This window comes from Canis lupus, chromosome 4 (genome assembly GCF_048164855.1).
Source record: "Canis lupus baileyi chromosome 4, mCanLup2.hap1, whole genome shotgun sequence".
In the NCBI taxonomy this organism is placed as follows: Eukaryota; Metazoa; Chordata; class Mammalia; order Carnivora; family Canidae; genus Canis; species Canis lupus.
The window spans coordinates 41,030,675-41,054,740 of NC_132841.1; the positions used below are offsets into that span (position 1 = coordinate 41,030,675).

The 24,066-nt window shown below is 37.8% G+C and overlaps 1 protein-coding gene across 14 annotated transcripts in view; it reads left to right on the forward strand.

Annotated features, from left to right (window-relative positions):
- The window catches only part of FBXW11 (F-box and WD repeat domain containing 11), a 125,056-nt gene that overhangs the window by 87,737 nt on the left and 13,253 nt on the right, over nucleotides 1-24,066 (forward strand). For all 14 annotated transcript variants that reach the window (XM_072824153.1, XM_072824154.1, XM_072824141.1 and 11 more), the window contains 6 exons: nucleotides 6,769-6,955; nucleotides 7,834-7,924; nucleotides 15,319-15,456; nucleotides 19,133-19,251; nucleotides 20,458-20,707; nucleotides 23,378-23,496. In XM_072824153.1, the coding sequence (XP_072680254.1) occupies nucleotides 6,769-6,955; nucleotides 7,834-7,924; nucleotides 15,319-15,456; nucleotides 19,133-19,251; nucleotides 20,458-20,707; nucleotides 23,378-23,496 (904 nt within the window). The remainder of the gene's footprint in view (nucleotides 1-6,768; nucleotides 6,956-7,833; nucleotides 7,925-15,318; nucleotides 15,457-19,132; nucleotides 19,252-20,457; nucleotides 20,708-23,377; nucleotides 23,497-24,066) is intronic.

Here is a 24,066-nt window from a genome sequence, read left to right on the forward strand (position 1 = left end):
GTCTCATCTGACATCAAGAAAAGATAGGGCAGTTTTTAAAATTGGTGATTCTACTTGTCCCTCATAAGTGCTTTTAACTAAATAAAGCTATGCCTCCATTTTTCTCAGGCAAATCTGTTGTTTTTTTGTTTGCTTTCTACTGTTTTGGTTTTATTTTATTTTTGTGTGTAATTTGCTTCTCAAACATTTTAGAGTGCCAGGAAACTCACCTTATATTTACAGAATGTCCACAAGGTGGCACTGTTGAAGTTCTCTTGATTTGCAGAGGCAACCCCTTCGGGGAGTGTATGGTCTTGGAGAAGAGACAGAACAGATGAACATGTGTTATGTATATAAATATGGTTAGTATAATTGCATACAATTCAGTTTTCATTACATCGAATTTTAAGGTATTGTCCATATCTCTGTTAAAGTGGAATTTTGTGGTATTGAGTATTACATGAAATGAATGGACCATTGGCTGGGACATGGAAATATTTTTGTTAAAATGCTATTTGTTTTAACAGGATTTGATCTGAACATATATACATATGTCAGGATATATCATACATATGAATCTAATAGCTGGGGACAAGCTGGCCAAGTTGATTGTGTTCGTGTCTAGTAGACTTGGATTAAACCTGGCGTTAGTTCTTTAACACAGACCCTGCCTTAAGAGTATTAAGGGAGAAACAGGTCCATGTGTATGTTCATATTTAAATTTAATAATGTGTGGACCAGCTTATTGATTGCTTTTCTAGTTTGGAGTTTAATTTTTACTGTAGATGATCTTGGGTTTGAAGTTTTACTCTGTTGAGATTGTCAATTTAAGACTTCTTTTGATTGCAGAAACCATTAATTCTTTAAAAATTGTCTATAGTTCTCGCTTTTAAATGCTTACTGTGAATATCATACCTGTCAGTATAGGGAAAATGGAAAATGTTTGTGGTCTCTGGCTCCTTTTGGTTCAGTGGAAAAAGTGATAATTATGATATGCTTTTCTAAAAATCATGGTAAATGTTTAGTCTGCAATGTCAATTTCTGCAGGCTAAGTTTGTGGTTTGTGAGAACTGTTGTTAAAGGGAAAATTTATACCATTTGAAGTAGAGGCAGATTGTACTTCAAAGAAGATGATAAGCATTGGCGATCCTTTTGGTAAGGTATCTGAGCAATTAAGAATTTTGAAACACTTAGCTTCCTGGCCATAGTTTATTCATTTGTCTTATCCCCAAGTAAAGATGATAAACTGTTATGGACCGTAAATGTGACAGACTAGATCAAAGGTCTTGGGAGATATGGAAGAACCAGAGCATAGCTAAGGCTTTTTAGGTTGGATGCAAGGCCAAAGACCACCAGCATGACAGAGTGGAAAGAGCTTGGATGTTGGATTTAGATAGCCCCTAAATTTGAATCCCAGCCATTGCACTTAATAGTTCTATGAGCCCACCTTTTGGAGCCTGTTTCCTTTTCTGTGTGGGAATAATAATACTTCATGGGATATTGTGAAGATTAAAAAACTATATATGTAATATGCCTGACATCTGGTGGGTATTCTGAGGATGGTAGCTTAAAAAAAAGAAAAAGAAAAAAGAAAAGAAAAAGAAAAAGGCTGGAGAGGCAGGAAGCACCTGCTTCTCCAGAGGTAGTAAGATTTGTTGCCAGGAAGTTTTAATTATTCACCTCCTAATTTCTGAATTGATTCATCCTGACATCATATCGGTAGGTGTGTGCCCCACTTTGTTGGTCCAACATTCTGTTGTAACTGAGTGTCACCATTTCACTTCAATTCTGTCTGAATCCTTAGGTCAGTATATTCCAAGTTAAAGACATCCATTGACATAGTGTTGCTGTAAGCAATTGCATTGTTTTTTCTTTCAAAAGGTTTCTGACTTTAGATTTTACAACTAGATCTGTGACTAGGAAGGGACAGCAGGGGTGGGTAGGGAAGGACGTTTCTTTGCAGCTGCTCTTTGAAATGTGTTTCTAAAATAATAAAGGTTACTGTAATTGTATGATCTAAGCAGCTGTGTTAAAACTGGCTGTACTTAAGAGCATTGAACTGACATTATACAGTTGAGTTTCATTTTGATACAGTGTTATTTACATATTGAGCTTTGAAATTTGTGCCTTTTAATTGTTTTAATTTATTATTGAAAATTTTCCAGACCTTCATCTGGTGCCTATAATTAGCAACAGAAGCACTTCTTCAGCATTGTGTGTGCTGTATTCTGGCTTCATTTTCTGAAACCATAATGTGTCCTCTTGTCGCCTTGGGAAGGGGGGTGGTGGTGGGAGATGACGGAGTCTCAGCAAGATAGAGTCAGTGAGAGCCAGGCATTGGTACTTAAGAAATACTCAGTTTTTATCATCTCAAAGCACTTTTTAGCCCCAACAAATGGACCCTACTCAGGAACCTCCTTGTCCTGAATTGGCTTGAAAAAAAGTTACATGGTCTGCATGACCCTTGGGGATAGCTATTCTAAGGTGTTCAGAGGTTGTAGGATTCCTATTCCCTAAACATTTAAAGGGATGTGAGACTTAAACCAAGAGTGGGCTTAGCACTTTGCTAGAGGAGGTACACAATACTTTCTCTGCCGAAAATGACAAGGAAGAGCAACATTACTCATCTTCTTTGACCAGTGATGTCAACTTGGGGATTTGAGGACAAGGAAAGGAGAACAGAAACTGACACTTAGCAAGTACCAATTCTGTATCTGATTCCTTAATAGTCTCCTCCTGTTAACTTTCCTAGCAAGGCTAAGTAGTTCATAAAATGGCATATTGAGAGTAGCTGTCTCAGAGGGTTATTCTGCAGATTATATCAGATTACCCACTTCAGCTATTTAGTATCATTTCTATTTTATGGAAGACTGAAATCCAAAAAGGAAAACTGCTGTGCTTCAACACTGGTTATGTGACTCTACAGCCAGTGCATTTACCAAGAGACTAGAACATGCCACCTCCTAGAATGATGGTATGAATTTAAAGTATAATCCGAGGGAAGGAAATCTCGTAGATATCATAGAGATTTTACTGAATTGGAATTTGGCATTTGAAAGAGGAGGAAATATGTGTTAGAGATTTTCTTATGCAGAAACCCAGTGTTAGTCTAGTGGTGAGCTATTGAAGGGGGAAAAAATCAAAGAAGACTAAAAGGGTATCATAGTAATAAAGCAGGAGTTCCCAACCTTTCAGAATTATCTGGTGGCACTTCTTAAAAATACAGATTCTCTGGTCCTCACCATCTAAAGATTATGACTCAGTAGACCAGCAAAATGTCCAGGGAATCTGTTTTTGTTGCTTGTTGTTTTTGTTTATTTGTTTTAAAAATCACTTGCCCTACATGACTCAACTACAACCACACAGGCTTCGGAGAACCAGCTCCTGGACCACCCAAGCAGGTGGATGCTGCTTTTCTAGTTCATAGGCGATGGGGATGTTGCAGTTATTGAGGAAGTTGCATTGAGAAAGCAGCTCTCTCATGCATTATTGTCTCCTGTTCATTTTAGCTCTCAGAGATCAGGGGACTAAAGAGGGGGAATTGGTTAGGGGTGTGTTTATAACTAATTCAGAGGATTTGGTTGATGATATGGAAGTAACCTAGTGATTGTGTTCTTATAGGACATGTAGAAACTAGAAGATAGTCAGATAAGTACCCAGAATTAGAAAAATTCAGGAAAAAGCTAAACCTATTAGCCCTAGAGACACTAGAAGAAAATATGATGGAGGTCTGAGAGATTCGGAAATGTAAAATTCTTGTTAAGAATTTGTTAGTCCTTGCAGTGGAGTGGTATAAGTAGGACTATATGTGATTATCTGTGGATTTCCCTGATTTTAAATGAAGATGGAAGAAAGTGGCACATGATCGTGGAGATAGACAAAAAGGAAACCAAAGCGCGTATAAACGAGCAGACCTAAACACATTGTGTGCCAGGATAGGGACAGAACCTGTAGTTGTGATTTTCAGAATTGGGGAACACTGAGAAGAAGCAGAGCTACTGGGTACAGGTGTACCTTTTATAGCTTCTACAGCTGTGGTTGGTAGCCCTACATGATAGTACTCTGAGATGACTGATGAGCACATTTCCTGGTTTTCAGAACTGGAGAGGTGGAGGGGTGGGTGTGTTTGGGGGGATCTTGATTGGTAAATTTGATGTAAATTTAGTGTAACCTCCAGCATACCTTTTAAAATGGAGTATCAAAGTTAAATAATTTTCAGCTAAACAGACTTTGTAGGATTGTGTAAGTGTAGAAAGATATATACAGAGTATTAGGAGCCCTTTTCTCTCAGGTTTTAGGGGTAGAATTTTTTTGCTTATATGGATTTTACAATTTTTCTGTAATGAACTTGGGTTATATATGTTTTAAAAAGGGACACAAAGCAGCTACTTGCTAACTTGTAAATAAAAAGTATGATACCAACTTTATGTAGTAAGCACCAGCAAGAGAATACAAAGAGTAACCATACCAAATTCACCTGACTTTGGAGGTAGGGAGATTAGTGGGCTAGAGGGATGATGTAAAAGATAAAGGTGTTAATGGTCTTTATATGGGGCAGATATTCAAACTGAATAGAGAGACGTAGGCTGGACAGTAGTACATCCAGATGGGTTACAGAACCAGTGGCTCATTATTGATATGTGTATTTCGTGGATGGATCCATAGAAGCCTGGATAGAAAGATCTAGAATCGTGGGTGCTGTCCTTGGTTCTGACCCATTTAACATGTTTGCCAAGAACTTGGGATAAAGATTTACTACATTTGTCCATCACACAGACTTTTGGTGTGGAATACCCACTCTTCTAGAGGACAGAATCAAAATTCTAGAGGCTGACATGGAAGGGTCAGATCAAGCTTCAAAGGTGAATTATAGTAAAAATAACTAAACTCCTGCATGAAGCTGCCCTTCACCTCTCCATTAGCTATACAAATATAGAATTAGGGAGAATTTTTAAAAATAGATATGTTGGGGAACAAGCCTAGGAATTTATTCTAACTTACTGCCATCTAAGGCATCTACTCTATGTAATAGGACTAGTAGATAAAGGCAGTGTAATCTTTGACTGTATTAACTGCAGTATAATGACAGTATATTTGACTGTATTAATGTAGTATAATGACACGCACAAGAAAAGATGATGGTTTCAGTGTTATCTTCATGTGATCATGATGATGATGATCAGATCATGTGATCTGATGATCAGTACTCATCAAAGCTTGAGTTCTAGACCAGAGTAGAATAGTTAGTATATGAAAGGCTTGTAAACCACAGTAGTATAAAGTGTCATTCTCAGAGTTGAAGACAACATTAGTTTGTAAAGCATTTAATGCATCATCTCATTTTGATATTTTCAAAATAGAGATTATTATCCCCATCTTACACAGATGAGAGAACTGAGCTCTGAAAGTTTAAAGACTTAACCTGTATCCTGCCAAGTTAGTGCTACTATATGGCTTCTGTTTATCTTGAAAAAGATAAATTTGATTGTTATTGGTAGTGTGAGAAAGGACAGTTTGATTGTTATTGGTAGTGTGAGAAAGGACAGTAGTTACTGGTCATTACTATTTTGATTTGATTGTTATTGGTAGTGTGAGAAAGGACAGTAGTTACTGGTCATTACTATTTTATACCAGTAGAAGACCAAGGGGGCAGTTATGTTTCAGTATTTGTTTCATGTCAAAGAACTGCTACATGGTGAACCTAGACTTGAAATGGAAATTTTTCTGCCTGTATGTTTAGTGTTCCCACCACTGCAATAGCCCTAGGGATGATCTTAATTTTTTGTAACTACAGAGGACTTGCCTAGAACCACAGATTGGGAGTTTGCAGGTGGCAATTATGTTGACCATGTTTTTCTCCTTACTAGAAGGCAGTGTCAGGCAGACTATGAATCTTTGTTGTCTTTGGGTGGATCCTTGTATTGTGTGGGATAAACCTTTTAAGGTTGGAGAATTTGTAGGCAAGTTGTTTTTGCTTTTGAGGATTTTACCTCCTTAAGAAGGAGATTAAGTGATTGACAAAAATACATCTAAGGAGACCTGACTTTAACTCTTGGCTTGTCATTTAACTTTTCATAAGCTTTTAAGCTGTGTCAGTGTTTCACCTCTTTTGTCTCCTTGGCTCCAAGGGATTCACATAGGTCATGTATTAAGAGGATGATTTGTTACAAGAGATAGAGAGGAAAGAACACCAACTTAGGAGCAAGAGCTCAGAGTTGCAATCTAGGCTTTGGTACTCTATAGTTGTGAAACCTTGAGGATTTTACCTCTTTTGCCTCATCTGAAAAATTTGAGGAATCATCCTGTAGTGGTTTTGTAAGAGTTATGTAAAAGAAAATGGAAACAAGTCTTTTTTCGTAATATCTGACAAATAGAGAACTGTCCAAGTTCGGCTTTTACACACAGGAACCGTTGCCATAAATATGCATTCATTATCTATCTATCCATCTATCTAATCTAATCTAATCTAATTTATCTAATTCTTTTAAAAGTAAAGTCTACATCCAGCCTGGGGCTTGGACTCAATGACCCTGAGATCAAAAGTTGCATGCCCTATGGACTGAGGAAGCCAGTTGTCCTGCCATCAATTGTTTTATGTTAAAAACTCAGAACTACAAAGAAGTGTATGTTTTTATGTACTCATGCACCTGTATATCTGTAGAACTTTTGATATTACTCAAGTATGTTCCCTGGTTTGGGATTTCTTTATTCCTCCTACCTTTACAGAAATGGTGACTGGTACATTTCCATCTCCCTTTCCATTCCTTCATTGCCTTTTTTATTTTGTAGAGCAAGGCTTAGATCACATAGCAGAAAACATTCTTTCTTACCTGGATGCCAGGTCTCTGTGTGCAGCAGAGCTGGTATGTAAAGAATGGCAGCGAGTGATCTCTGAAGGAATGCTTTGGAAGAAACTGATTGAACGAATGGTGCGCACTGACCCTCTATGGAAGGGGCTTTCAGAAAGAAGAGGGTGGTAAGTTTTTGGGTTGCTTGTTTCCTTACAAAGAGTTTCTTGGACATAGGGTCACTTGGACTGCTCAAAATAATTATACTTGCCAAATGTGTTGGCCCACTTTAAACAATTGGGAAGGAGGATTGGTCAGCAGTGGTGGTGGGAGTTAAAGCTATTAGAATAATTCCTTTTGCAATGCATATTTCCCTTACAAGTATTAACCATTAGGAAGAATAATTTAGTTTGAATGATTTAGTTGATTTGGCTTTTCAAACCTATGTATTTATGATTTTCCTTTCATGTTATTTTTAGATGATTATATATTACCAAAAGATAGATAAGAAAAAAAGAAAATATGAGAAAGTCAAATAATGCCGTTTTGCTATTTGTCATTTCTTCTGATTGAAGATACGGGAGGCATAGCAGGCAGGAGTTTTCAGACACCCATGAACTTACATACAGCTTTATAGCTTTGTACATCTATGTAACCCAGCCCACTTAGCACGAGAGAGAGTGTTATAGTTGGAAGTACAGATTGTGGTGTGAGGGTTAGGACTGTATTTTCTTTATGGGAAGAGGTTTGATGTGTACCAGGTAAGGTTTATCGCAAAGTTACGTTAGCATTTTTTTTAAATCAAGTTACAGAATGAAAGGCTATATTAATATGTGTTGGGTGTCCAGGAAATAAAAGGCCAGGATTATGATAGAGAGCTGGAAATTAAAGTAGACTTGTCTCTAACATGTAAATTTAACAGTCAAAAATTCTGCTTTTGAACTGTTAAAAGTTCAGTACAAGTCACAAGACTTGAAAGATACAGTATCTTTGTAAGCACCATGTTTAAATACAATTCACCCTTTTATGTGCAAAAATGTAACATCTGTTTGTTTTTATTTGCCAGGGATCAGTACCTGTTTAAGAACAGACCTACAGATGGCCCTCCCAATTCATTTTATAGGTCATTATACCCAAAGATTATCCAGGATATAGAGGTAACTTTATGGTTTATCTGTTTTTATGGGCTCTTTGTGTCTTGTTCTCAACTTTTTATGTTGCCTTAGGGTGTTTTTTGATCTAAAAACATGGAGCTAGTAATTTTTTTTTTTTAAAGTTGAACTCTTAAAGCAAATGTGTCATAATCAGTGTATAATCTGCAGCCATTCTTCAGAGTGGATAATGCCTTTTGTAAAAAAAGATCTAATTTTTCTAAAACATGAAATACATCTGCAGGTTGCCAGTTAATTAAAACCTTAATTCAAAGTCAGCTTTTTATTCTAATTTGATAAATTTTTTAAAATCCAAGGCACAGTTTTTTAGGTCAGCAATTTTCCATTTTTGAGCCATCTCTAGGGAACTGGAGAAGGCACAGTTTCAGTTTCCTCTGTAAATTTCCCATAAGTTTTTTTTTTCCCCCCCAAAGGGCTCCAGTATGATTCTAAGCAATAGTTAAGTGGGTTTTATAGCACAAATTATGCTCCTGGACCATTTTGGATATGAGTGTAACTTCACCAGACCAGTAAAATTCTGTAAACTTGATGAGAAACATTGGAGATGTTTGATATTATTCATGTGTTCTAATTAGTTCAGTTTTATTATTTAGCCCTTTTCCTTGAACCAGGAAAGACATGCACAGGCATTTCTCATTAACTCTTTCACATGTGTTCTTGGCAGTTCTTGGTTACTTCACTATTTCCTCCTTGGCGAAAAGTCTAGCCTTTGCTAGGCAGTGCTGTATCACCCATAAAGTTATACTCAGTTTCCCAAATGTGAAGTAATCCTCTCCCCCAGGTGATAGACATAAAAGTTATTGTGCCAAAATTCATTAATGGAGAAACATGTGCCTTTTGGGGAGCCCCCCTCCCCCTTTAAGGCAGATGTGAACTGATGGAATCATTAGGTTAATGGTAAATCTCAATGTGACTAGAATATCATATTTAAAACACAAATCCTTGTCTTGAGTATACAGCTCCCTAAAATGAGCTGTAAAGTAATCTTTTAGGGAAGGCAAAATAATTTAATCTCTGACCGACAAATCATAAAATATAGGAATTGATCCATTGGCAGTTCAAGACTTAGAATAAATGGTTTCTACAATGGAGGAGCTGAGACACAGCATTAACATGAATTTTAAGTTGGTCTGTGTGTATGTTTCAGGGGAGGGGGGGCTGTCCCTTATTGTATATACTAAGATATTACTTGTGCATACATGGTAGAAACTATATTACTTTTTGCTTTTTTCCCCAAGGATATTTTTTTTTTTACAAAGTATCTCCAAATTTCCTTGAATAATTTTAGCAAGTCCTTTGTTATGAGAAGGACATTGTTTAAAGGCCATGTTAATAAACCGGAACTCTGGAAGAACTTTGATTGGGTTGAAGATTTTGGTGACGTAGATTATTTTATTTAATCCTCATGAATACTATTTTAATCAATAGTATGAACTCAGTATTCTGTGGCATGATAGTATGTGACACCACCTACCATAACCATTTCCTCAGGCTGGAATAATATTTTAAAGTTAGTGGAGGAGGCAGATGTGAGGGAAATGGAGCTAGGGGGGAAAACCCTACTTGATAAAAAACCTCGACATCATGGTGGTCTACCCAGTGGTTCTTAAACTGTGGTTTGGGAAAACCCACTGGTTGGCCCTGAGAGTCTCCTCCAGATTTTTGTGGGCCAGATCTCTTAGTGTAAGGGATGATCTTTTATACTTTGGTATATTCACTAATACTAGTAATAATAAAAAGTGATGTATCACACATATAAGAGTATTTACTTGTGCTAGATACTTTGTAAAGCATTTTATAATACACTTTTTTATTTAACACTGAACAATACCTTGAAAGGTAGCCCATGGTCTTATTTAAAGTTAAGGAAACTGAGACTCAACAAGATTAAATAGCTTGCCTCAGATCACACAGCTAGTGAGTAACAGAGTCCGTGGTCAACCTATTCTTCTGTACTTAATACAGCTTTTGTACTATAGATCACTGGTACCTCCTCAAAATCAAGTTCTTTACCTCTGTTTTGGGAGTAGGTTTTACTCTGTCCAGGGTCGATGCACTTGTAGAGAGTTGTGTCAGTGATCTCTGGATCAAACAAATGGAGACTCAAGCGCTTGGCTCTTGACCATATGGCTGGTATGAAACTCTCAGAGCAGAATATAATAATTAAAGTACCCTCTTCTGAGTCTTTGCAGTATACCATGAACTATGTTGTATGACTTACATAAATTATTGCATTTAATTCTTGCAAGGTACATGTTATCCTCATCTTAGAAAGGGGAAACTGAGACTAAGAGAAGAGATGGGAATTTAACCAAGGTTTATCTAGCTTTAGGCTTAGTGGTTGTATTTGTCATTTTCAAAGTGGAAAATTCAAGAAGTAAAGGAGAAAGAGGTTTGTTGTTGCATGCCTGTGGACTTTGCAAGGTGACTTCTCCTCTTTTCCCAATGGTGTTGAATATCCAGCATCCTTGAAAAAAGGGTATGAGTTAAGATCAGTTGGCCTGTTTCAGTTCCGGTTATGGAAAAGGGAGTGTTTTAAAGGGTTTTAAGCATGTTGCCAAAAGCTAAATTTTACCCTGAATGCCAAGTGGATATTTGTGCCCTCTGCACAGTTGCCCTTACACAGGTGCAGTCTCTGCATGGTTCCCATGTGCTTTGCAAAGTTGCGAATTCACAACATCTTTTTCTCTTTCCTTTTCTTGCTCTGCTTTGATGGCTCTATCTCATGTATTAGCGCCTGCCATCTGTCCATTCCCAGATTGACTCTGATGGGCAGATGACCTTGCCCTTCCACTTTGACTTGTCAGAAATTGACCAATTTTAAGAAAAAAGTAGGGAATCTACTTTTTTTGAGGTTAGTGTGGCCAATCCCTGTTATTCAGGAAAGGAAGATGTGAGAACTAATGTCTGGGGAGAATAAATAAGAATTCTTAGCTTTCTACAAAGGTTCATCTCTCATGGGTGTTCTTGCCACACAGAGAGAAGAGAGGGTTTAGAGTACCTCTGAGTTGTAAAGGAATTCCTGGAAAACCTGAGGCACATTCCTAAAAGCAGCAGCCATATTTCCTCTATTATCTAGAGTCTAAGTTCTTCTTCTTATTGGTGAGCTTACTATTAGGTACTTTGCCACAGTGATTTAATTTAACCCTCAAAATATCAAAACTGAGATTCTTAGTCCAATGCTTCTGCTCTTTTCATTCTACCATTCCCCTGTCTCAGCAGAGAGATGGAAGTTGTTATAATCAACTCCAGTCGATTAGAATTCTATGTCTTGAACTTGGGAGTTTTCTCTGTTGCCATCTCAGAGTAGTGTCAAACTCTTTCATGGAATATGTCTTTTCCTTCTTTGTGTTCACTGGATTAAATCGTTTGAAGCACTTTCCTTGGAACCACTGGTAAGATGATGGTGTATTGTATCACACCTTTGAATAAACCACATTTTATTCAGGGAAAGTGGGGAGCTTTTTTGTGGTTTGCAAACTTGATATTAATATTGTCCTGACCAGAAAATGCTGAAACTTGCCCACCCACCCAGTTGTGTTTAGGCTTCTAAAAATAATGTTATTCCTCCATACTCAGACATCTGTTTTCACTCTATTGCCAATTTAAATGCCGCTGTATACTCTGTATATCATGGCTACTTTCCCAGTATTTTGAAAATTTGCTCAGGGTAAGGGGATTTTACAAGTTCTCAAAAACACGAAATATTCCTCTACGGTAGCCATACCACATGATGTGTAAGTGAAATGGCAGGTATCTGCATAAATAAAGAGGTGCACCTGTGAATGCCCTGTATCCCTACTGCTGGAGTTCATAGTTGAATTGCATTGGAAAGTTGAGTCTCTTCCTAGGAATGGTTAGGGAGGGTTCAGGGCCAGCAGCATTAAGTATCAGTCTAGATTGAGACAGCCATTCTTGACATTTTGGTGAGATGATTTTTTTTTGGTCACAACCTACTCCTTTGGGTCTGTGTTCTCCACAAACAAGGAAGAATATCACTCATTTGAGGCACTGTGACGAGCACTTTACCTACATAATTTAATTTGATCCCCACAACAGTTTTGAGGAAGTAGATACTATATTTTCCCCATTTTTACAGAGGAGGAAACTGCAGCTCAGACAGTCGCAGCTCATTTGCCAAAGCTGCTAACTGGCCTTGGTATTTTCTATATACCACAGTGGGCTGCCTTCCATCTTTAATGGTCTAGGTTTTTATTCTTTAGTTATTTATTTAATTAAAAAAATTTTTTTATAAGGACCTGGCTTATAAGCAGTCTAGTAAGAGTTGAGGTTGTCAAATATGGTGGTAGGTAGTATTTTGGGCAAGCATAGTCAGCAGGAAGTGCTGCTTGCTTATGTGGGTGGCCTGGGGAATTGAGAAGAGTAAAGTCCTAGGAATTACATGAGACTGGTGTGCAGCAAAATTATCAGCTCACTGAACTGGTTTAGTGTCCCTTCCCTGGCATTTTGAAACAAACTACACTTGTTTGGGGATTCAGGAACCTAATAGTTTTTTTAACATAGCCCTAAGTAGGAGCTTCCTAAAATGATCCAGATAATCCAGGATTATCTGGCATTCCTTTTCTTTTAAAATCCAGAAATGTGTTTTAGAAAATTAATCTCTTTTCTGAATGTTGAGAAGCTAAGCCATTTCCCATTTCTTAACTTCAATTCAACTTCAAACAAGAGCCTGTTATCTAGCAGAGCTTTTGAGAGGTCCTGGCCTCTGCTTCTTGTTTGAGGGCCTGAGATGGAGGGTATGGCTCAGCCTTTCACAGGTGGTGTTCTCTGTTCAAACATTTCTGGGGATGAGTGCACCCCAGGCTGACTACTGCCTCACCCCAGCTCCTCTTTAGTCCTCTCTGCTGTATCTTTAGGTTTTTAGGTCCAGTAAAAGACTGTAATCAAGGCACCCAGTTCTAGAAAACATTTTCTAGTAGAGATAGAACAAGTAGGAAATTATTTTCAGTATGGGGATTCCTCTACCTCCTCTTTTTACATTAAATTACTTTTTTTCAGTTTCCCATTTGACAGTGAATGTACTTTTCCTTTGCATTGAGACATACAAGTAACAGCTACTTAACTGATTCACTAATATTTTTAAAGCCATTGTTTGTTTTATAACTAAAGTACCTATATGAATTCTTTAACACCAGATATATTTGTAAGATATGTTACATAGTCAGCTTTTTAATACTTTGGGTTTATATGGAGTCATGCCTTTTGTATTAACTCCGGGCCCTGGTAGGTTGTGGCCTGAACATCGGTAACCACTGCCAGGAGTCACTGGCCATTAATAAGACTCGTTACCAGTACATCTGTCTCCTAAGTCAGCGTTTTCTTGGTATACTTAGCGTGCTGAGGTGGCTCAGGCACTATCTAAAAATATGTTAGTTCTCTAAATGATTTTAAGGATTGAGTTGAGTTTAAGTAAGTCTTTTTTTTTGGACCCCTTTTCAAAAAGTTGCTTTATACAGACAGATCTGTTATCTATGTTGGTAGTGGTAGCAGAGGTGAGGTAAGTTATTATCTTTTTTTGGTTTTGGAATGTGCTTTTTATTTCTGACATTTTACAAACTTACTAGAGATGATGATGCTGCCTAAGAAGCTCTGACTTGGTGGCAGATGGGCAGATGAGTGTTCCCTCTCTCCTGGCGTCTCCATGGCACCGCCGCCTTCATCCCATGGGTGTTGGGAATATGTGATGCTGCCTTTTCTCAAGGCTGTACATAGGAGCTCTGAGGGCAGGGATTAGATTTCCAGGCTCCTGTACTAAGTACAAAGGCCACAAATGATGAAACATTTCCCTTTTTGGGTATATGTATATCACTGTCTCTAGCCTTTCATTTCTTTTTCTGTAAAATGAGGACAATAATTTCAGCTTCAGAATTGTGATGATTAAATTAGCTATAAAATATTTAAAACACATAGCATAGTGTTATAAAAGCATAGTACCTGGCACATAACATTCAGTAGATTTTAACATTTTAGAGTGTGCAGAAGCATGCTGCCTTCAGCATAAGAGGAAATACAGTTTGTTAGATTTCAACAGAGCCAGTAATTAAGTGCTTTATCATGAATGAAGATGAGATTTGTCACCTTTCTTTAGCAAAGCAACTAATTAAACTTTTAGCTACTCAGATAACCTTTCAAACTATATCGCAGACTCACATGTAACCAATTATTTTAGTCCTGGTTGCCCCCTAATTTCCAGGATTTGGAGTTTACACTTTGGTTGTTCTTAGTAGAAACATTGTGCCCTTTGATCCTGAAAATGCCCCATACCTACTCCCAAAGGTTAGGTCTTGTAGTGCTCTGGGCATGACCCATTTTCTCATTAAACTTTGCGCACTGGTGTGAAGCTGTAGTACTGTTTATCTCATGTAAGTGTCCTACAGCACTGACAGTTTTAATCACTCATTTGGCACTCATATTTTATCTGGAATTGTTACTGATCTTATGCTCTGTGTTCACTGCCTCAATAGCTAGGGCTATACTTCTTTATAGACGCTGCATATTTTAGTGGAAAACATGGACTAGTGTCAAGGAGAGCTGAGTATAATTTCCAGCTAGTCCGATTACTAGTTTTGTGGCCTCAGGAAATGAAACTCTTTCCAGGTTTGCAAAAGGATGAAATAATGAGAATTTCGTTTCAGGGTTAACATGTAGATCGTTTAGCCAAACAAACATGTTTAGAGTATATCCAATTCCAGATACCTGTGTGCCTTGAGTGGTAGGTTCATTGAAAGCAGTATGCTTCCTGTTCTTTATGTCCCCAGTGCCTAGCACAGTCAGTATGTGGAATAAGGTAACATCTTGGTAAATGTTGTATGAGTTATGAAAGAATGAGAATCCAGGGTGGAAATGTGCAATTCTAAAGGACCTTTAAATCTAGTAGAAGATTAAAAGTGAATACCAAATAAAATTCTTTCTGTAGTGGTTGGCATGTAATAGTTGTTCAATATCTTTTCACAATGATTACATAGATTGTCAGTATATGCTTCATGTTGGTGGTGGTCTTCTGCCAGATACTGTAATTGGCATTAAGTGACCCAGTGAGTTACTGTTTATTTGTATGTTTTGGGTACAAATGGCATTCTTTAAACATATTGAGTTCTGTCTAGGCTATTTTTTTTCAAACCCAACTCAAACTCATTGGAAATCATTTGATGGTTGCCAGACCGTCAGGGAGTGTTTGAGAAAAAAACACTGTTAGGCTAATGTCTTACTTGGAAAAGAGCATGATTCCTATCCACAGACAGTTGTGCGGACCAAGATGGGGTATCTGGTATGCTGTTCCTGGAAGCAGCACTAAAGTCTGTAGCCTAATAGAATAGTTGATTCACAAAAACTCATCTGTTTCCTCCTTTTCCCTCTAGACTATAGAATCTAACTGGCGGTGTGGACGACACAACTTGCAGAGGATTCAATGCCGCTCTGAAAATAGTAAAGGTGTCTACTGTTTACAGTATGATGATGAAAAAATTATCAGTGGCCTACGAGATAATTCTATTAAGGTGAATGACTGTGTTTTGTATGTATTATTTTTAGAATTCTGGTTATATCTTAGATACTAGATCACTAAATCTTTGTTTATTCCAGATTGTTTTTAACTGTTCTACTCCATCTTGGCAGCTCTCAATGTGGTTCTAAAGAACTAGAGCCAGAGTATTTCCCTCTACTAATACTAGACCCCTGGATTGTCTCACTTCTTATCCTTCTCTAAAGCACATTCACATTCTATATTCTGTGTTTAGGTGCACACTGAAAATATCTCAGTATCACAGGACTCTTGCTGACTTTTGCTAGCTGATAGAAGTGTTGCTAACTTATAAATCAAAGTCTTTTATGGGTGCTGACAAAGGCTGACAAAGGTTTTTGTGATAACACAGAAGAATGATAGAGCAATTTATATTTATATGTTTTAAATCACTTTTCAATAGTAGATAAACTGGATCATTTCTCTGTGTTTAATGTTTGGCAGCTGATCTGACAGATTTTGTTTTACACTGTTTGTAGCTTATTTTCTCATATTTAAGAAAACATATTGGGCTTTTTTTTTTACTGTTTTTTTTTAAGTTATAATTTGCATACAGGAAAATTCACTCTTTTTGATGTAAAGTTGTATGAGTTTTGACAAGCACAAAGAACTGTGTAACCATAACAAAAATCAAGACATAAAACAGTTCTGTTATCCCCAAAAGTTCCCTTATTTGGCCCCTTTGTGTTTAATTCTTTCCCCTAGGCACTGACCTTTTTGTAAATCTTTATTTTCTGTCCCTATAACTTTGTCTTTTAGCGAATATCCTATAAATGGACTCACATAGTAGGTAGCCCTTTGAGTCTGGCTTCTTATACTTAGCATGGTGCATTCGAGATTCATCATTTAGCAATAGTTAAGTCCTTTTTGTCGCCATGTGATAGTCCACTCTATGCGTGTACCTCAGTGTGTTTTTCTATCCACCTGTAGAAGGGCATTCATGTTTCCAGTTTTTACAATTATGAATAAAACCACTATAAACATGTATGCAAGTTTTTGTGACAATGTAGGTTTTCGGTTCACCTGAGTAAAAATGAAGTGGTATTGTCATGGTAAGTGTATGTATTTCCTGCTAAGAAATGGCCAATCTGGTTTTCAAAGTGGCTGTATCATTTTATGTTCCTGTCAGTGGTATATTAGAGTTCCCTTTTTTATGCAACCTTGGTAGCGATTGGTATTCTCAATATTTTTTTCCCCGGGATTTGTCATTTTAATAGGTATGTAGACATGATATACCTCATTTTGGATTTAATTTACATTTCCCCATTGATGGAGTACATGCATCTTTTCACGTGCTTATTTGTCACATCTGTGTATTTGTGGTGAAGTATCTATTCAAATCTTTTATCTATTTTTGAAATGGGTTGTTTTCATTTTATTGAACTTTGAGAGTTCTTTACATATTCTTGATAGTTTTTTTTTTAACATATGTTTTGCAAATACTTTCTTCCAGTCTTGTCTTTTCATTTTCTCAAGGATATCTTTCACAGAACAGAAGATTTTGATTTTGACAAAGTGTTGTATACCATTTTTTCCTTTATGGATTATGCTTTTGATGTCATATCTAGGAAGTCTTTCATGGAGCTTTTTGAATCTGTAAATTCATGTCTTTCATTTACCAAATTAATTTCTTTTCTTTTCTTTTCTCTTATTTTATTTATTTAGGGACACCTGGGTGGCTCAGCAGTTGAGCATCTGCCTTCTGCTCAGGTTGTGATCCTGCAGTCCTGGGATTGAGTCCCACATCGGGCTTCCTACATGGAGCCTGCTTCTCCCTCTGCCTGTGTCTCTGCCTCTCTCTGTGTCTCTCATGAATAAATAAATAAAATCTTAAGAAAAAAAATTTTATTTATTTTGACAGAGAGAGAGAGAGCACAAGCAGGTAGAGTGGTAGGCAGAGGGAGAGGGAGAAGCAGGCTCCTGCTGAGCAGAGGGCCTGACATAGGGCTCTATCCCAGGACCCTGAAATCATAACCCAAGCCAAAGGCAGATGCCCAACTGACTGAACAATCTGGGTACCCCTCATTCACCAGTTTCAAAAGTCTTTGGCCATTAGTTTTTCAGATATTTTTTCTGTACCATTTTCTTGCTGTCTCCTTCTGAGACTAATTACATAAATATTAGATCTTTTGCTACTGTCTTACATTTTCTCAACCTTTTTTCCCCCTCTTTCTGGATAATTTCTGTTTATCTTTCCTCAAGTTGACTGCATGCTCTACCTCTTTCTTAGAAATTCACAGGATAGAGTAGCATGTAAAGGCTCTGAGACACCCAGTGTTTCCCAACTTCCAAAACATTTGACCACACAACTCTTGTTTTTATGTATTACTTATTGATAGCCCCGATAACTTGTGGCAGGTTAATTAATTTAATTAACTATAATTTTGGCAATTATCCTTTAAGGAATAGGTAAAAATGGTTTATAAGGACCTTGTCAAAGTATAGACTGGCCAGAGGCTTACATTTCATTTATATTGGATATGTTTCTAAAAAATTCTATTAATAGAGGTATATACCATGTTTAATTTAAAATATGCATACATTTGATTTATAAGACTTAAAGAGTAGAGTAGAAGTGTGCTATAGAGAGGTCATCTGGACCCATGTTTGGAAACCTTCTGTACTTCTTTCTATACCAGTCCTGGATCACTAATCACTCTTTCAGCTGCGTGTGGAGCCCCATGCAGGGCTCAGATCCACGACCCTGAGATCAAGGCCTGAGCTGATACCAAGAGTTGGATGCTCAACCGACTGAACCACCCAGGCGACCCACTAATCACTCTTTAAAAATAACTGTGGTGCTAATTAAGGTCAGAAGTTAGAAGCAAGCCTTGTTGTTGTAGAAAGATAGTTAAATGTCTACAATACTTGTTATATCTTGGGTACTTGCAGTAAACTTGAGGGACGCTGTAAATCATGATAATATTTTACAATGGAAGAAACAGGTCCACACAATCTATCTTTAACAATCTAATCTTCAAAAAGAAATGATTTACCCTCCCCCATTATATGAGGACAGTATTGAAAACCTGGAAAATCTAGGAAAGATCAAAAGAAGGGAGAAAAAGAGCACTCAGAGAACAAAACCAACTATTACTAACATTTTCTTTCCTTTCCTGTTTTTCTTTTTTTAAATATACATGTTATGTCATTATATAGATGGTTTTTTATTCTGGTTTTAAAAACCATTACTGTAATAAAGCATTATATTCTCTCATTAAAAACTTTTCAGAGTTTACTTTGAAATTTGTCTGAAATGTTGAACATTTTTTATTTTAAAATTTTTGTAAATAAACATAATGGATTGTGGTATGCATTTTTAAGGTTCTTACTAGATATTGTCACATTGTTTTCCAGAGAGTGAGCCAACTCTTTTCAGAGTTTATTTGAAAATTCCCGTTACAAAGCTGTTAAAAATAATGAGTACAATCGTTAGAGGGACAAAGTATGCAAAATAGTACATCTGTTTTGAAAGCTATTCAATATTGCCTCTTCCCTTTTTTGTCATTTTCCACCTGTTTGAAGTTTAACCACTCTTATTTATTATAACAGAGGTCTGTTTTATTTATGGTTCAGAAAATAAGGTGAGACAAACATATTTATCAGAATGTGATATACTAAATCACTATTTGTGGTTGATCTTGTCTCAATAGATTTGGGATAAAACCAGTTTGGAATGTTTGAAAGTGTTAACAGGACACACTGGCTCTGTCCTTTGTCTCCAGTATGATGAACGTGTCATTGTGACTGGTTCTTCAGACTCTACAGTGAGGTGAGTGATTTTGCTTTACTAGTCTGAATTTACAGTCTTTCATGAGAAGACTGAGATTGCACCCTTTTCAGGAATGAACACATACATACTTTGTATATGTTTTTGTATACTGTATTTGTAAACCACTTTGGGTGTAGTTTTATTTGAACAAAGTAGGGTGGAAAGCTTTTGTTAAGTAGGTCCTATTCCCATTGCTGTATGTTACAGAGATGGCAGTGTACTTTCCTGCAAAAACACATTACCTAGTGTTAAGCTAGCTTTCTCCTGGGATACCATGCTTCAGACATTTAGAAAAGTCATAGTGTCCTTTCTCTGTGCTTCTAGGCCATTACTTTTGCCATACAAGCCTGTGTCTTTCCTCCTTTGCTCTTTGTGAAGAGCAATTCTTAGGAGATTGCATTAACAGAGAAGCTACAGCATGAAAGGGCTGCCCCTAAGAATCCTGTATCTCATGGATGGAAGCAGTTGGGATACTAACTTTGTCCATAAAGCATTTGGGCACATAGATGAGTGAAATTGACAAGATGTGATGACTACAGTCTCTAGTTTGCAGTGGATAAATAAGAGACTCCGAGGCCTGTCAAAGGTCCAGAGGAATCTTAAGATTGGAAACTGTCCTCAAGGGATCCCTGGGTGACGCAGTGGCTTGGCGCCTGCCTTTGGCCCAGGGCGCGATCCTGGAGACCCGGGATGGAATCCCACATCGGGCTCCCGGTGCATGGAGCCTGCTTCTCCCTCTGCCTGTGTCTCTGCCTCTCTCTCTCTGTGTGACTATCATAAATAAATAAATAAATATATTTAAAAAAAAAAAAAAAGGAAACTGTCCTCAATTCCCCAGCTACCAAGCCTCCTCCCTGTCACTGCAAACTCACTGCAGAGCCCATCTACTGGGAGAATCATTTTGTTGTCAACACAAACCTGCAAACAAGCACTGTCCTTGAATACCTGGTGCTAAATCTAAACCTGAGCAGAGCTAGGATTGGCCTTCCTTTTTTGAAACCCTCTCAGTACTTCTTAGCAAATAGAATAATTGCTTCTGAGGGCTCCTTTTAGCCATGATCTTAGGTATCAGGTCCCATTCACCAAATACAAGCAAAGCTTACATCTCCCCAGCCTACTACTAAGAATGGGCTCGGGGCACAGAAGCTAGACTCTCTTCCTGGTTGTCTTAACAATGATGCATTGTGCTTTTTTGTTCTCATCTAGAGTCTGGGATGTGAACACGGGTGAAGTTCTAAACACGTTGATCCACCACAACGAGGCTGTACTGCACTTACGCTTCAGCAATGGACTGATGGTAACCTGTTCGAAGGACCGCTCCATTGCCGTGTGGGACATGGCTTCTGCCACCGATATCACTTTACGCCGTGTCCTGGTTGGCCACCGCGCTGCTGTCAATGTTGTAGACTTTGATGATAAATACATTGTGTCTGCCTCTGGTGACAGAACCATCAAAGTAAGTGTGTCTGCAGTCATAACTCTGCTTACTCCTCACCTTATTAGAACACAGAGAAAGCAGAGGTGCCTTTTCCGACCTGGTACTTGCAAGATCTTTATTCTCTTCCACTTGTGCTTGAGCCCTTGAAGCAGTTCCATTCTTCATGCTTCCAGAATCATATGCAAGGTAGGAGGAAATGGTCATGGGTCCAGGATTCAGAGCAGCCCTCTATTGCATGAAATGGCACTGTTGATCTCATGTTTTTAAGGGGCAGAGAACTAACCTGTGGAATGTGCACTGTGTACTGGGAGCTTTCCATTACTGTGTCACTCCATTTTTTTCCAGCACTCTGTTGAGGTGGGTATTGCCTCCATTTTACAGAGGATGCTCAGAGAGTGAAGAACTGGGCTGCACGCCACACAGCTAGGTAGTGGCAGTGCTGAAATTTGATTTATTCATTATTCACTTAATTTTGAGAACCTGCCATGCCACAGACCCTGGGCTGGATGCTGGAGATATAATACTGATTAAGACACACGCCTACTTTCAAGAAGCTCAGTGTGTGGTGGGTGGCAGGCCTGATGCAAACAGTTGTCAGAGGATATGGTAAATGTACCGATTCCAGTGTCCATATTAACTTTCTTTAATTTTAGCTTTCTTCAATTTTTATAATAGCTTTATTGAGATATAATTCACATACCATAAGATTCACCATTTAAAGCATGCAATCCAGTGGCCTTTAGTATAGTCACAGGGTTAGCCATCTAATTTCAGAACATTTTCATTGCCCTCTGAAAAAAACCCCCAACCCATTGACAGTCAACCCCCATTCTCTTCTCCTGGTGCCTGGTAATCACTAATCTACTTTTTGTCCATGGATATGCCTCTTCTGGACATTTCATACAAATATAATCATAATATGTGATGTTTCTGTGTGGCTTCTTGCGTTTAGTGTCATGTTTTCATGGTTCATCCGTGAATATTGTGGCATGTGTCAGTATGTCATTCGTTCTAATGACAATAAAATTTCATGGATTTAACCACGTTCTGTTTGTCCATTTGTCAGTTGATGGACATTTTGGTGGTTTGCACTTTCTATTTGTATCAAATAGTGCTGCCATAAGCATTTGTGTACAAGCTTTTGCATAGACATAAATTTTTAGTTCTCTTGGGAGGTAACTCTGGGTTTAACATTTTGAGGAACTGCCAAAATTTTCCAAAGTGGCTACATCATTTTAAAATCCCACTAGCAATGTGTGAGCATTTAGATTTGGCTCAAAAAGCCTTCTTTTTATGGCCAGTACTAGTTAGCTTTCTAGAGTCTAGTTTCTAGCCCCACAAATCACAAAGGTAGCATCAAACTTTAAATGAGTGGTCTGTAAGCTGGACAAGTAGGGTTTGTATGTAATCACTCACCGCTCAGTCACACCAATTGGAATGAGATCACTGCGTGGAATGTTTGGGCCTTTTTACAAAACAGCTGTTGCATTAGATCAGCCTGGAGGATTTTTCCATATCCTTGCCAGCACTTGTTATTGTCTGTCTCTTTTATTACAGCCATCCTAGTAGTTGTGCAGTGGTATCACTGGTTTTGGTTTCCATTTCCCTAGTGACTAATTGTAGTGAGCATCTTTTCAGTGCTTATTGGTCATTTTTATATCTTATTTGGAGAAACCTGTATTTTAAATCTTTCACATACTTAAAAAATTGGATTATTATTACTTTTTAAAATTGTGTAGTTGTAAAAGTTTTTTATATACTCTGGTTACAAGTCCCTTATCAGGTAAATTATTTGCAAATATTTTCTTCCATCCTGTGGGTTCTCTTTTCACTTTCTTGGTGGTGTCCTTTGAAACACAGACAACTTAATTTTAATGGAGCCCGGTTTCTCAGTTTTTGTCTTCTGTTGCTTATGCTTTTGTTGTCATGTCTAAGAAACCATTGTCTAATCCAAGATCACAAAGATTTACTCCTGGGTTTTCTTCTGAGAGTTTCATAGTTTCAGCTCTCACATTTAGGCCTTTGATCCATTCTGAATTAAATTTTTGTGTATCATGTGAGTTAGGGGTCTGACTTCATTCTCTTGCATGTGGATATCTAGTTATCCCATTCAACTACAAATGCAGCTGGTAAAATAATTCAGGGCACTTCGGTTGCTTTGCATCTCCTTATTTGGCTTGTAATATATTAAGTGTGTCTGTGAACATCTAAGTCTTGCAGATGGTTTCACAAAAGAGGGATTATTTATTCCACATACATAATATTAGGAGTGATGTGTCAAAACAAATGGAGCTGTTCAAGCAACTATGCTGGAAAAGAGGAGGATGTGAAAGGTGAAACTTTTTCACATCAGTTACATTGGATTTGACATGTCAGCTGGCATGAAAACATAAAATCTGGCCCACACTCTTCCTTCTAGGCAAGTGAATGTCTGAACCATCCAGGAGATGTTCTCTTTGTGAATATCTCAAGGTTTGGAGACTTCACAGCTTCCCTGTGTTTCATTCCTGTTTTATCCCTCCACAGCCAAGAAAACTGTATGCTGGCCAATCTGTCCCCCAGCCCCCAAATCATATTTCATAGTCAAGTATTTTGGTCATTCTCAGAAGCTCTGATTTTTGTAAAAAGGTGAATTGTGAGGGGACTTTTCTGCATTTGTTCTTAAAATACTGATAATCTATTATACAGGTCTGGAGCACAAGTACCTGTGAATTTGTTCGTACTCTGAATGGGCACAAGCGAGGCATTGCCTGTCTCCAGTACAGGGATCGGCTGGTTGTTAGTGGATCATCAGATAATACCATAAGGTGGGTAGAAGTTGGTGTGCTGCCAGAGCAGGCCAATTTTTGCCATATTTTTGACTCCTCCCAGTCTTGATGTTCGAAAGACTTTGAACCTTCAGGGATACTTCAAGTAAGAAAACTGTATATGACTTTTATTAATCTGTTTGGCTCTGCATACTGAAGCAGATAAACTGATTCCCCCAAGACACATGTTTTATAACGTCTGCTCCACCCAAGATCCCTTAATACCCAAACCCCTCAGAACAAAGGATGCTCTGGCTTGACTCACCACTTTCCCTTACCTGTACCTCCTCTCTTCCTCACTAGCACATGGGACGAGCGTACTTTGTCTTGTACAAGACTGTGCTACAGGATCATCCACTCCTGTTATGCCTGTATTTTATCTCCCAACACTCAGTGACCTTGCTTTCTAGTAAATATGACAGACCTTAAACATTTTATTAAATATCTTAAATATTAAAAAAAATCTTAAATATTTAATCTTTGTTATATTATTTTATAATATTTATCTTAAATATCTGTTTACTAATCCTTAGTCATTTTTCCATTGTCCTGGCTTTTTTTCTAACCAAA